Source organism: Polypterus senegalus, chromosome 1 (genome assembly GCF_016835505.1).
Source record: "Polypterus senegalus isolate Bchr_013 chromosome 1, ASM1683550v1, whole genome shotgun sequence".
Taxonomy (NCBI): Eukaryota; Metazoa; Chordata; class Cladistia; order Polypteriformes; family Polypteridae; genus Polypterus; species Polypterus senegalus.
In genome coordinates, this window is record NC_053154.1 from 294,090,165 (window position 1) to 294,105,132 (window position 14,968).

At 35.9% G+C, this 14,968-nt stretch overlaps 1 protein-coding gene across 1 annotated transcript in view; it reads right to left on the reverse strand.

The window, feature by feature from the left end:
* The window catches only part of sorcs3 (sortilin related VPS10 domain containing receptor 3), a 1,218,933-nt gene that overhangs the window by 95,252 nt on the left and 1,108,713 nt on the right, over nucleotides 1-14,968 (reverse strand). Inside the window, exons 20-21 of the mRNA XM_039776558.1 lie at nucleotides 11,306-11,439; nucleotides 242-365 (exon numbers count right to left, since the gene is read on the reverse strand). Of these exons, the coding sequence (XP_039632492.1) occupies nucleotides 242-365; nucleotides 11,306-11,439 (258 nt within the window). The remainder of the gene's footprint in view (nucleotides 1-241; nucleotides 366-11,305; nucleotides 11,440-14,968) is intronic.

A 14,968-nucleotide genomic window follows, 5' to 3' on the forward strand; every position in this document is an offset into this window, starting at 1 on the left:
CTGCTCAGAAAAAAAAAATGTCTAAATTCCACAAAGTTGAGAATTAGTCTGGGAATTGAACCCAGGTTCCTGAGACTGGTGCTTACCACTGAGTTACTTATTTAACAGCATATGCATACAAGTATAAATTGATAGGCAAACTCTTCACTGAAAATCTAATATACTTTTAAAGATCAACATGACTTTTAATGGCAGTCACGGCTGAGCAATTATACATGACCAGGAATGTGCGAGGACTCACCATGCACTGCTACTGCTTTTGTATCCTGCAGAATGACATTTCCAGCAGAGATTTGCACAGTGACTGTATTCATTCCCTCTGTGGTAAAAATATGAGATATACTTCCATCCAAAGTGATGAGAGGCTGAAATTTGAAAAATAACAATAATAAATTAACTTTATTTGAATGTTATTCATGAAGAAGCAACTTTTAATATCAAGTTGTGTAAATTGCTCTATATAACTTCTAGACAAGGCTTTGTTAGATATTAAATTGCATACCGCATGTTAACAAGCTTTCTTCAATTAGTTATTTCATTCTCGTTTATATTTGTATTGATTTTTGGCTCATAATTCTAGCAGCGATTCAAGAAATGAATTATAGAGTAAACATGTAGTTCCACTTTGTGCATATTTTCATTGTTAGTGTTGTTTAATTGGTGTTGAACTAGTACAGCTCGGATAAGACCTTGTAAGAAAAACAGATTTATGTGTGTTCTTGGGCTTGCTGAGCTGCTGAAGATTAAGGCTCTGCTGCCTTGCATTGCATATCAAATAAGAGGAAATGGAGTTTTGACTTCATGTCCACAGGCTTATAATATCTAAAGCAAGCCTTGTGGCACCTAAGGGCTAAAGAAATTTAGCCTACCTGTCAAAGTCAGATCTCCAACTAGTTTATCATCTATACCTCAACACATGGCTATGTGATTTCACATTTCAGTTTCAAGAAAACAGACACTGTGGAAGTCAGGAATTTACATAAGAAATGGAGAATAACAAAACTGAAGTTGACATAGTATTTTACAAAGAGGATTAGTGGCTTAGCCTAGGAGGCTGACACTTTGTTTTGTACTTTTGCCTTCTGCTCTCTTTTAAGAGCAGCTATGTTAATCTGACAGTAAACAAATAAGATTATGATACATTTACATGTATTTATATATCATATAGCTATATATATACATATATATATAAAATTGCAATCACTTAATATATGTAAATATAAGAAATATCAAAACAAATACGTACATATAAAAATTATGAACAAAATGCAATCCATGCATCTTCCTTCACATTGTTATAGGGAGCCAGAATCTAATATAGAAACATCCAGTTCAAGGCTGGAGCCATTTCTGACCAGGATATCATTCGAACGTAGGACTCATCAAACACCTATGCTTACAGTCACCACTTCACCCACTGAGTTTTCAAAATGAAGCGACTGAGGAAGTGAGTGAGTGCTTCTTTCTAGTTGAAAATGGTTCTCGTTTGACTTCTCCTTAAGAGATTCATTGAAGTGCCAGTCTCATATAAGCAATACTTCATTCATTCATCCATCCATTTCTTACCAGCTCATCCAGTTCAGAGTCTGTCAGAACTGATCAGAAGGTTAGAACCAAACCTGAATTAACACCAGGAACCACTCACAAACACACCAATGGGGATAATTCTGTATGTGGAAGAAAACCAGAGAGCCTGGAGAAAAATCCATGCAGGCACTTGAAATGTGGAAACTCCACATACCAGCCAGAACTGTGAGTCTTAAGTGTGTACCATTTTGCCATGACATGCTTTTTGAAATACTTCCTCATGAAAGTGCAAAGGAAAGTCACAGTGTACAAGGAGCAGGCCAACGTGTGCTCTCTATGGTTAATTTACAATTCAAGGATATATGAAAGGCACCATAACTTGTGAGCTTTGGGTCAACCACCACACTATGGATTTAGGTTATGCATTGTTGGAATATTTTATCTCCTTTTTACTTTCTCGTATATAAAGTATAGGGAATGCATTGGAATCTTCAAAAAATTCCACTTTGAGATTTTGATGAATCTCAACGTTTTAGACCTCTGAATCTGAAAATACCATTTTTGGAATTATGTCTTTGTGTCTGTCTGTCTGTGTTTGTGTGTGCATGTGTGTGTGTATGATAACTTGAGTACACTTTCACTTACGTCAACCAGATTTTACATACAAGTATTAGGTACAAAATGTAGATTTCTATCAACTTTTGGGTTATTTCCTCTAACTGGAAGTGGTACTTTACCTTTTATTCATGCAGCTGCACAGTTCCGATTTATTCAGCCTTACTTTTATAATAATTGGTCAATATATTATTAATTTGATTCAATTTGTTGTTGATGGTTCTTTAATGATCATAATATAAAAATATAATCATTGTCTTGCGGTTTACTCCTCAAATATCCATCCCCATATCTGAGTATACGAGAGAGTCAGTTTTTTACTGTTAAGAATTAATCAACTGCCTTGTTGATATGGGGGGGAAAAGTAGATACTGTACATACATACATACATTAATTTGCTTCATCATTAGACTTACTGGTCATTAGTAGTACGGGACATTACTGTCATGTACAAGACAGTACATGATCATTACTGTGATCAAGTATTTATTGAAGGTTTAAATAACATTAATGATCAATATAAATAATAATAATAACTGACTGGTTTCTCATAAAATAAACAGTCAAAAAAGTCAATGATAATGACAGTAATAATAGTAAATAATACCAATAATAAGTAATAATAATATTTGTAATATTTGTAATAATTGCAGAATTTCCGCTACAGCTTTCCATTTTGTAATATTTGAAGTGAATGACTTTTTGTTCACTGCTTTTTGCTGCTGTGAGTGAGATAAAAAAATGAAGCTTGCAGATTTGCAACAAGAAACTAAGGATGTCTTTGCTGCTGTTGTGCCAGAACAGCTTACTCCTGCTATACAAAACAGCCTCTGCTAGGTAGAAGAGAAAGGGAGGTCCAATACGGGAAAGCGGGATGTTATTGTGAAATGAAGTCGATAGAAATTTAGTGATAGACAACCAGAAAACTGAGACTGAAGGGCATTCCCAAACCACATGCAAATATCTACTATAAAACTAAAGAAGCTTCAGGGCCCCTAATCCTAGACTGGCCACAAAAGCGACTTTAATTTTCATCCCCCCAATAACTTGTAAACTATAAAGCATAGGAAATTATTATTCACACCAATGACTTTGACATGTGAGATAGTCCAGTATAGCAGTTTTAATCAAAATATGATATGTAGATGTTAAAATTAAAAAAAAAAAAATCAGTGGTGATCTGTCATGCAGCAACATTGCTCATTGTGAAGCCATCCCCCCAACAGCTCAAGCTTCAGGGCCTTAAAAATGTAGGTTCAGGATAGGTAGAAAGGACAACAGCAATCAGTGGACAGACCCATGGCATAACAATTTCAGGGAGTAAAAAAAATGCAACGACCGCACATAAACTGAATATTTTGAAGAACAGGGTGCTTAAACAAAAGTAAAATACTACTAAAAACAGTTTTCCAAAAAGATTAGACAACATTGAAAAAGAGAGAATGTCCATCCATTCATTATCCAACCCGCTACATCCTAACTACAACCAGCAGCAAAACAGATGGAATTGGTAAAGGTCGTTTGGAGGCCTTGCACAAATTAGAATACAGACAGGAATGTGCGGACCCTCACCTGTCATCATAAAAAGTAAAAAAAAAATGTATAATGATAACATAAAATAAATGTGTCCATTGGTCTGTGCTATAAATTAGATTTTTGTATGATTCCGATAATTTTGATCATTTTTATAGTCAAAATCGCTGAATTGGCGCATTTTCTGTTCAAATACAGGGGAGAAACGGGAACTGTGGCAGCGATGAGTGAAGGCTCACCTCTGTCGTTGCTCTCCCTCACACACTTGGTTGATGCATGCAATTGGCACGTGCCTGTTGCTGTCTCGCTGTACGTCGCCAATATAATGTTTGCAGACACGTTTATTATAAACCCTGACTTTCCACAGTCTGCCTAATATCATTAATGAATGTGTGTGACATATTTAGTCTTGCTAATCGGACATAAAATAGCAGTAAAAAGGCACTAGGTGAGGCAGACAGTACCGTGCCACACCGCAGGGGGCAGATATGAGCCCAATAGGTGCTCGTTGCTGATGTTCTTCTACGGAGAGACTCTGGGTGCCAATAAGCCGGCAATAACAGAAAGTCAAGTGCATTGCAGTGGTCCGTTTATTTTTATTTTTACTGCCAAAATGGAAGATTAGATTTTTTATACCAAACGAAAATAAGGAGGACTTTTACAAGAAAGTGACAGAGATTTTTGTTGAGAAAGATAGGCGCATGGACTTCATTTACAAATACGTGTAATTTTATAAAAAATGGGATCAGACTAAGAAAAAAAATCCAATATTTAAAAACTAAATTTTGACCTTAAATAAAATATTCTTTTGTTTTGCTTGTTATCCTTTCGTTGAACAATCTGTATTAAAATTGATTAAAGCATCAGAATTAAAAGCTAAAACAACTAAATATTTCAATCAAGGGCAAACTTGAAATCCATTTTTTTGTACACCACTCTATACTTTCATTTGCATTAAATTTGATTATGAATTGTGGAATTGCAATGGCAAATTTAGAACACATGGCAGGTGCAGAGCAAATGCTTCGCTCTCTCTTGCTGCTATACATGTAACGTTGTTTCTTAGCCAAATATGTAACTTATACCTATGTGTGTGTAAAGAATGCTGATGAGATATGAAACATAACCTGTACTCAATGTGCATGCTGTCAGTTGAATAGTGAATAAGCTCCTCTTTTGAGTTTACATATTTGTAAATCTGAGTCTGAAGGAGTGCGTGCCTCACCAGCCATGAACCTCAGCACATGTCACTGCATACAGAGATGCCACAGGTCTAGAAGTAGAGAATAGGAAGTGGATGGGAGATTAAAGTCAAAGATTGGGAAATGTTGTATGTTTTGAGAAGAGACCTTAGTTGTAAAAAACAGAAAAAAGAGGAGGATGAAATACCGAACTCGGACATCAGAGACTGGAATGTTTGGAGCCAGGATCATTAAAAATGTCACCAAGAGTTGAAATACCTAGGGAGACCCATGAGACAAGTGAAACGGGATGACCAACTATACACAAAGCAGGATTGTTGATGATGAGACTTCCTGAGACGCTGACCTTTGTTTTTAATATTAATTTAAATGACTTTCATTGCATCAACCTATATTTATTAGTTTTGACTTGATACAGTCTGGCATTCTTGAGTAATCTTACTAAAAAATAAAACTGCATGGTGTAAGGTCCAGGATATACTTGATGCTCAGAACGCTCATTTGACACATCCTCTGAGCATGTCGTCAGAATTTAACACGACCAGTACCAGCAAAAATTTGGGTTGCATGCGTGTTTAAATTTTGATACGTGACGTCAGCATCATTGTTTACTATTAACATCTCCATAGTGATAAACATGTCTCTCAGAACAGCTGGCATCAAACTGGCAGTGGATGTGAAAATGTGCAAGATGAAATGGAAGCAAATTCGAGACAGATATGGTTGTGCAACACAGAAAATGTCAGAGAAAAGAAGTGGGGACTCAGCTGTTGCAAGATAACACAGTGTTATTGCAAGCCACATTGCAGCTCCAATAGGATCAGTGTGTGTGCTTCAATGTTTTATGAATGGTTCGATGAAGCAAATCATCAAACTTAAATGCTGACATATGAAAGTGTTCATGGTGCTTTTCTTCATCCATTTCTCACATACGCAATACAAACGTTGCATATTCCCCTTCGTAATGATGCAATACATTTAGAGGTCCCACATAACATCTTTTGGGTTGCTGTTGCTGTCTTTTTTGCACCTTCACAAGAATTTTTTTATCTTTAACCTTTTTCTTCTCTTAACTCACAACATGAAGAAACCAAAAGGTGTTTTCACACCATGATGATTTCTGCCACCTTGTGGTATCATCCAGATTTACATAAAACAAATGCACAAGTATAGTCATTATACTGCATGCATAGCAGCAGCGTCCTGAAACTTACGCGTCATGTAGCGTTAAGTATATCTAAGCCCAAAGACAGGAATGATTGTCATCACAGAAAAAGAGAAGTATAATGGAAAGGCTTTCACTTGGTCAAAGTGGTATTTCATTAAACAAGCATAGATGCAAAACTAGTAAGTGTTCCTTTTAAACATTTTTACGTAAATAAATTGTACTGTTTGGCCTCCCTGAGCAGCACGTTAGTGTATTGTTGCAAAACATTTTAGATTTTCATTTACTTATTATTTGGCTGATGCCTATATCCAAGGCGACTTACAACATTTTTGATACAATTGGTTAGATTTCTTTTGGTGTTCTAACTGGAGCACAGGATGAATTCTTGTCACCTTATGTGTGGAAGTTGTACATTGTCCCTGTGTCCATGTAGGATTTCCCTATTTATTTAAATTTATATTTGATTGATCATCAGCTCTATAAAGTGACTGTCCTGCAATGGTCTTGCGTTCAGTTCCAGCATTGCTTCCTGCATATTCTCTAAGATTCTAAAATTGACTTTGGCTCCCAGACCAGAAGAAGTGTTTATCAGAGTAATCTTAATCCATAACTAGCAGACCACGTGCGCTTCGCTGCAGTCGCTGTATAGTTGGAATAATTATGTATCTACATGCGATTTATAGAGCTTTATTATATACAACATTTTTTGTTTATCCTCCTGGAGCCAAAATATATAAATTGTCTCTATGACTAATTCATGAATATGCTACATAAAAAACAGAAACGGGAAAAACGGCAACACTGCCGGGAACAAAAGTAAATGAGATAAAGTAAAAGTCTACAAAACACTAAATGAGATAAAGTAAAAAAGGGCAACAGAGCTGGGAACAACAGTAAAAAACAACAGTAAATGAGATAAAGTAAAAGTCTACTAAACACTAAAGTACAAAAACGAAGTAGAAAGTAACAGTAAACCGCAACACCGCCTGGAAATCCGGCATACCGCGTCTACTAAACAATAAGAAACACTAAGTAGAAACTCTAAAAATACTATTCAGTAAGTACTGTGTCTAGTAAACAGTAAATCAGTAAAGGAGAGAGGACTAAACACTAAGGAAAAAGAACGGTGAGGTGTGGAGCTCAGCTCAGAGCGAAATTAAGTGAATGAAATGATGTGAATGGGAGGGGAGATGATCTCGTGACTCCCCCACCCGCCTTGACTCTCAATCCCTCCACAAACACACAAACACAGTCTCTCGGATCACAACTTTCCTTTATATGTATAGATGATGCTACGATCACATAAATCCTATCTGTTGGTCAACCTTTATATTTAGAGTTCACTCTGAACAGTGATCTGCAAGTTATCGTCTCATGTTATGCCAGTGCTTAGATCAAGTACAGCCAAACCTGGCAAATAAAGAGTCCGCTTATAACAGAAATTCAGCAGATGAGCGGCCCTAATGATTGTCTGTTGTTAATTATATATATATTTGATTACATACTGATAAAATCAAACAATTTACAGCTATCTAATCTCTTGAGCTAGTTAACAGAATGAATGTCATAAAAATTAAAACCCCAAGTCCAATTAGATGGACTTTTATTGAAAAAGTGATTGCATCGTGTAAGCCTGAGCTGATTTGTGTATCTGTAATCCAAAGAGCCATTTCATTTTTTTTTTATTAATTCCACTTGAAGGTAAATAAAGTCCTATATGAAACATTTTCTCCTGATTTTATGATGTGATCATTTCATTCACTGTACCCACGCTTTTAAAATCAAATCAGCAGCAGCTCTTAAATTAATAAAGATTATCAAAAAAAGAGTCATTATAAATATATCAATACAGACTATGGACAGAAAAAAAATGGCATGTAAACTTGTCATTTTAAAAATGGTAAGAATTTTTTTTTATATATTGTAACTGTAGAAGTAAACTATTCTAGTTTTGATTAATGTGCTGCTGAAAGTCTTCAAATGCTTACCACAATGTTTTCTGTGCACATACAGCAAATATGCAGCTATCCAAGTTAAAGCCATTCCAAATTTGTACTTATATTTTTATTACAAGTTTTATTAAACTTAAAACATAAGTCAGCAATTTTAAACTAAATCTACTTTTTCAAGAGAGCTGGGCCTGCTCAAAGCATGAACAAGGTGGGACTCCTTTCCATTTGGGGGAACATTCACACTCATGGCCATCTAATTTGGAGTCACCAGTGAAACAAACAACATGACAACAAACTGTAGGAGTAAACTAGAAACCTCAGAGGAAAGAAAAACGGAAGACTCACAACCAAGGAATCAAACTGGAGTTGAAGGTGAAAGTGTGGCTCACAACAAATACACATCAAATAAACAAAGATTTGTTCTTCTTATTTTTTTTTTTAGTTCTGCATTATAAACACTGACACATATTGGTTGTCCTGTAAAGCGATTGATTTAAGACTTTTAAAATTGGTTAATGGTCGTTTGCATATAAAAAAATTTGGGAGTGGTCTCCCCTAGACTTTCTCATATACTCAGCTATTGGGATGGATATTTGAGGAGTAAGCTTCAAGACAATGATTATATTTTTAAATTTTGAACATTAAATAACCATCAACAACAAATCAAATGAAATTAATAATATATTGAACAATTATTATAAAAGTAAAGTTTAATAAGCTGGACTTTGCACCTGCATAAATAAAAGGTAAAGTACCACTTCCGATAAACAGAAATAGCCCAAAAGTTGATAGAAATCTATATTTTGTACCTAGTACTTTTCTGTATAAAATGACCACCCGCTATTCAGCTCACAAACTGTGATTATGTATTTTGGGAGTTTGTGTGATCTAATATAACATACTGTACAAACACAGCACTGGAGGCCGAATTAAAGATGACTGTGAGTGGTAAATGAAAATTAAAATATGCAAATCACCCAGTCACTCACTTTCCAGCCCAATGACGGACTCAATATGTGCAAATCTTAGGTTATTAATGTGCAAGTAACATGTTTGTTCCTGGTTCCTACATTTACTATTTCTCTCTGATTCGTTTCTGCTTTCTCTGTCAGTTTAATGGCCATCATTTAGATTCACCCAGGTTCACCCAAGTTTTGGGGCAGAAATATGCTATTTTTATTAGTTTACTTTTATGATACACAAGATGGTCAGTCACCATATTTTAACCCCAGGTCACATGGGTACTACGAAATATAGTGTAAAACTAGATTTTATACAATTAAATACTTTTATCTGTATTCTTGATGATGAATATATATGTTCACCAACCCTAGATCTTCCTAGATTACTTACTTTATGAAAAGAATTACATTTCTTTTTTATTAAGGGAGTGAACAACTATTACTTACTATCATATTTATTTCTACTAGGGGCCAGTGGTTCCTAACCTTTTCTTTGCCCCACATCCCTAGAAAATGTTTAGTTTATGTTTTCACCCCCTACAAAAATTTCATCACATTTGAAGATGAAGATGTCAAATTTCTTATTTTTGTACCACAAAGTAAACCACAAACTGTACTGCGGGTGGACACATTGAATAAAAAAAAAAGTTTTTAACTGCATAAAATGGAAATATAATTCAAGCAATTTACCTTTATAAATCTTAATAATGTAAATGTGCCTCCCATGAAGCTTGGACACATGATTGATGTATATCCCGTGAATTATCAAGCACCACAACAAAATAACTCCCAGTCAATTATCGGGGGTTTTGGGGGATTGGAAACCCCTGTGAAGCAGCAGGTACCATAGTGACGCTCAGCAATGAAATACAGTCGATGAGCTTTGTCCCCTGATAACACCTGCATTACAGTTTAAAAATAGATGTGCCGCACAGCTAAAGTTGCTGTGCTACGACTAGGACTACTAGCAGAAAAGATGGACTGAGTGTAAGCAGCAGATGTTGCATTCAATTCAGTCTCCCTTGCACAAATTTTCAAACAAACCTCGAAATCAGTGATGTTTCACCATCAGGATTTACACAGAAATCAATACTAGACCTCACCCTTTTCTACGGACCATTGCAAGGAACAAAATGTTAACATATCAAATTAATGAAAAGGAGTTTTCTAATATAACACTGATTCTAAAATAGTTTTTTAGGAGATATATATATTTACTATGTCTCTCAGAATTCCGTAGTATTAATAAGGCAGGCCTAAATGAATAAGTTAGATATAATGGCACCTCATTTAGACTTGCTTCATGGATGTATCCCAAAAACACACTTTTCCATGAAATTGGTGAAGCACATATGGAACTTTGGCCTCTAGAATGTCATAATGTGTTGTTGTGGTTCCCAATCTGATCTAGCAGTATTTGTTTTTTTCCTGCATGGTGTCTTGGGTGGCTCTCCATAATCCTGAAGTGAATATGCATGGTAGAAAATGGACAAATAGCAGTTCATGCATTGTACTTAATACAGTGTGTCACAGATTTGACTTTTTTACATTTTAGACCCTTTCTATTAAACACAAATCTAGTCCTTATAAGCAGCTTATAACTGTAAATAGGTCTGGATGAATCACTCTAACAGGCTTGGAATTGCTACTTTGTTACTTTCCCCATGCAACATCACTGCATAAACATTTTGAGAAGTTCTTGTATGTGTCTGTCAAAACCATTCAAATCTATCTATCTATCTATCTATCTATCTATCTATCATCAATCATCAGGAAATATATTCAGGCCTAGCCAGTACTTGGATGGGAGGCCATCTAGGAAAAGCTTGGGTTGCTGCTGTCTATCTATCTATCTATCTATCTATCTATCTATCTATCTATCTATCTATCTATCTATCTATCTATCTATCTATCTATCTATCTATCTATCTATCTATCTATCTATCTATCTATCTATCTATCTATATTTTATATTACTGACTAGCAGGGGTACATTGAACTACCCAGGATGGAACAAAGTATAAGTCACTAAATAAATTCAAGACCTGGAAAGTTTTAAACTGAAATAAATTAACCATAGGGAGTAACATTGCACTCCTCTGCCAAATCCCACAAATTCCTTCTAGGAGAACGTCCCTAATAAATAGCTGGTGAGGTCACTCAATAAAGTTCCCCAAAAATTTTAGAAAGAAACACAGTCTGTAAAAAAGGAGAATGTGGCGAGATAAGTTTCAATAGTGTGGATTTGCATACTAGACAAACATGTATATATTAGATATAACAAAATACTACATGTTCTAAATGTACATAAAATATGACTATAATTCAGGCAAGAAAGGTCTTAACCTCAGTGTTGTTTCCAAACCACCAAAAATATGTAATCGTTCTGGAGCGATTGGGCCAGACCACAGCTGTAAGATTCACTTCCTTATTCTTGATGGCCACAAAGGGTACTGACAGATGGATGTGTTCCACTGGACCTAAAAAATACAAAAAGAGACATTTGCTGAAAGGGAAGTTTGAATCTGCAAGCTAACATAATTTAACTATGAAAAGCTATCTTTCACAAGCTATTGACATTTTTTGATGTAAGGGTTGCCTCACATATAAGACATTTTTCTGAATGTTACACAATTAGCAGTGTCGGTCTACAATTTCTTCTACGGGTTGTAGGCCATGTTGCACTGCAAATAAATTACCAAATTTTATAACTGAAGTGGAGACCATGACAACTTCTAAAAAGTACCTGGGTGAGACATTAGGACAATTTAGCTATTAAACAAACAAAAGATCTTCATGGACTAAATGGTAGTTTCTTGTTTTTGTCCGACATCTTACGTTCTTGTGTTGTTATGCACACTGTGTTGCTGTGAGTTGACCAAGAGATCTTATGGTCTTTTGCCAGTCCTCCAATGCCTCTTTCTGTTTCCCTAGTTGACATGGTACCACTAGCATCTGATAGGTCACCTATAGTATAGCATTCTTTCTATTCACTGGTCTTTCTCTCTCTTCCACTAGATTCTCTAGTGACCTCGACCTTCCCACACTGGCATGCCAAACATCTTTACCTCTGGCAGTGTGAGTTCTTCACTTTAGTGGAGGCCTTGAAGAAAAGTATACATTTTACAGGTATAGAGTATAGATGTTATAGGCATATTTAAATTTGTCTCATTGCAATTGGCCATTGAGTCAGACTAACTGGAAAATAAATTATTAATTTCTAAAGAGTCTAGAATGATTACAATGAAGCTACACTGTCCTATTTATAATAATCCCCTTTTTAATAAAATATCACTGTTATTTTTCAGTTAGTCTGGCTTGATGCACAACATCTGGGTCAATTGCAAGGAGACAGACTTTCCAAATTAACTATAAAATGCAATATATCATCTTCTTCCTATTTCTATTCCATTAGAAATATTGATCAGTCTTGAAGACTCAGATGGCATCTCTACAATTTCTAAAAACATTTTAAAGTCCCGTCCTTTCAAAGATCCCAGGGCACAATGGGGAAAGGATCTTTCACTTAACAGTTCAGAAAACAAATGGAAAGCAGCCATGCACAGAATTCACTCTCACACCATATGCACAAAGATCTCAATCATTCAACACAAAATCTTCTCTTGAGCACATTTATCTTGATTAAAACTATCCAAAATGTTTTCAGGGCAAGATCCAACCTGTTAACATTGCAATCGAGCTCCAGCCTCACTGGGCCACGCGTTTTGGCCGGGCATTAAAAGAACATTGTTTTGGACAAACACCTTTCAATGCTTATCAGACAACCTTGGTGTCACAATCAGTCCTAACCCATTCACATCTGTGTTTTGTGGATTCCAAGATGGGCTTAAAGTGGAGAAGGACAAACAAACTGTAATTGCCTTTATTTTACTACTAGCACGTAGACTTATCTTGCTCAATCGGAAGAATTCCAACCCACCGCCTTTAAGTCAGTGGGTAACTGATGTCCTGTACTACTTAAAATTGGAAAAAATCTAATTCTCGTTCAGAAGATCTGTCCAAAAGTTCTTAAGCATATAGAAGGATCTAATCAATAACATTTTAGAATAAGTTTCTGTGTAGGATTAAAGGATACTCTTTCTTCCTTGCTACTTCAAATACTTGCTTTATTGGCGGGCTCTACTCTCTTTCTTTGTTTTGGGTGGGGGTTGAATTTTGCTTTTGTTAAGTATGATTTGATTGTATGAATTGTTATTTGCTTTTAATTAAATTTAATAAAATAACAAACAAATAAATAAATAAAATGAAATTCAATACATAATAGTTCAGTCTATATATTTATTTTCTTCTTATTGTATTTGGCTTTGATACTCCCCTGACCTTTGTACTAATGGGACCACCAAAGTAACACCTCCTAACTGTCTAGCAGGTTACTCTTGTGACAGAGTCTGAGATTTGCCTCATGGCTTCTAGAAGTTCATTTGAATGAGTCTCTGACTACTCAATTAAGCACCCTGCGTAGTGAAATCTAGACAGAATTTTTTTTAGCCACCATGAGACCTGCAATTCACATCTTCAAATCAGGCTGGGCTCTTGGCTGCTTCATCTCACACCTCTTGGCACAGAAAAACTTAGCCTTTGAAAAAAAAATGTGCACATCCAATTTGGTCTTCATAACTAGAATACCCCCAGGTCTCAATTTAACATGGTGCCAGATTACTTCCCACTTCAGCGCTTGATTATTTTGAATGAAACGTGAAGACTGTCATTTCATATGAAGACAAAATTGTGTGGCAGACAAGTCTAGCATAGTTATTTTAGCACAGGTCCGCTTTCAGCTCATATAGTGGTTGGCATTCTCCGTGCTATAAGATTTTTAATCAGACATGTAGAAGTCACTTAGCCTGCTATCAAAAACAGAAAAACATAGTGGATCACTATGACACATGCACTGTGAAATGTAATGCAGTCATTACACTTGGTGTTTGCAGTAGCGTTAACCTTTCCCGGGTGATTTTTTCAATATTAAATGAGGGTTTAACTGCACATACACAGCATAACATGTGTTACATACGGCATATAAGAGAGCAGCTCAGTGGAGGAGTCGTTAGCGCTGCTCTCCCACTGTCGAAGCAAATTTGGTTTAGTTCTTCAGATCTGTCATCATCTGTGTGGGGTCTTCAGCTTCTTCCTATGTCCGAATTATTAATGAGATGGAATGGAATGGAAACAGTCAACTTTGTTATGACACGAGGGCCGGGGCTCAGAAGTTTTCAAAGTTCCTCATTCCTGTCAACACATTTTTTAATATATAAGTAATTTAATTCTTAATAGTTTTAATTAGTAATAATAATTCTTTACATTTATATAGCGCTTTGCTCACTACTCAAAGCACTCACCACACAAGGAGGACCCGGGAAGCAAACTCATAATCTCCAGTTGTGCCTGTCTTTAAGGATCTATTGTCTATTATTAGGACTTTTTGTATTGTGTAAACACAGGTAATCAGCATCAGAGAAAAATAAAAGCTTTTGTCAGCTGGTTGAGATGATTAGGGGCCTTGACAAGATCACAGTCACATATGGGCAAGATCCTGCCATGGGGAACAATTCCCACTTGAAAGGAGCAAAGACAAAAGCCAGTAAATGTGCTGATAATGCCCTTTAAAACATGAGGACATTTTGGTTAACTTATGGTGTTTAAATTAATATGAAGACATATGAATTAATGCAGTTTTTGATATCAGATGACTCTGTACTGTGGGTAAGGGTGCATTTTAAAGTGTTGACTGTTATTAATGTATCTTAACTCTTTCTTTCATATGCCACAATTACCCTCTGACTTTGTTTATTTTGACTGACCATGGACCCCCATAGTGGTTTATTTTGTCCAGGGATGCTGCGGACTGGAGCGTTTGGTTTTCTCTTGTCCATTCTCAACAGGCTGCAGTTCAACAACTTGGATCTACCCGTGAACTTTTCACAATGCTCTGCACCTCCACCCAGTAAGGAGCACTATACGAAAATGAATGAAGCTGATTTAAACTTA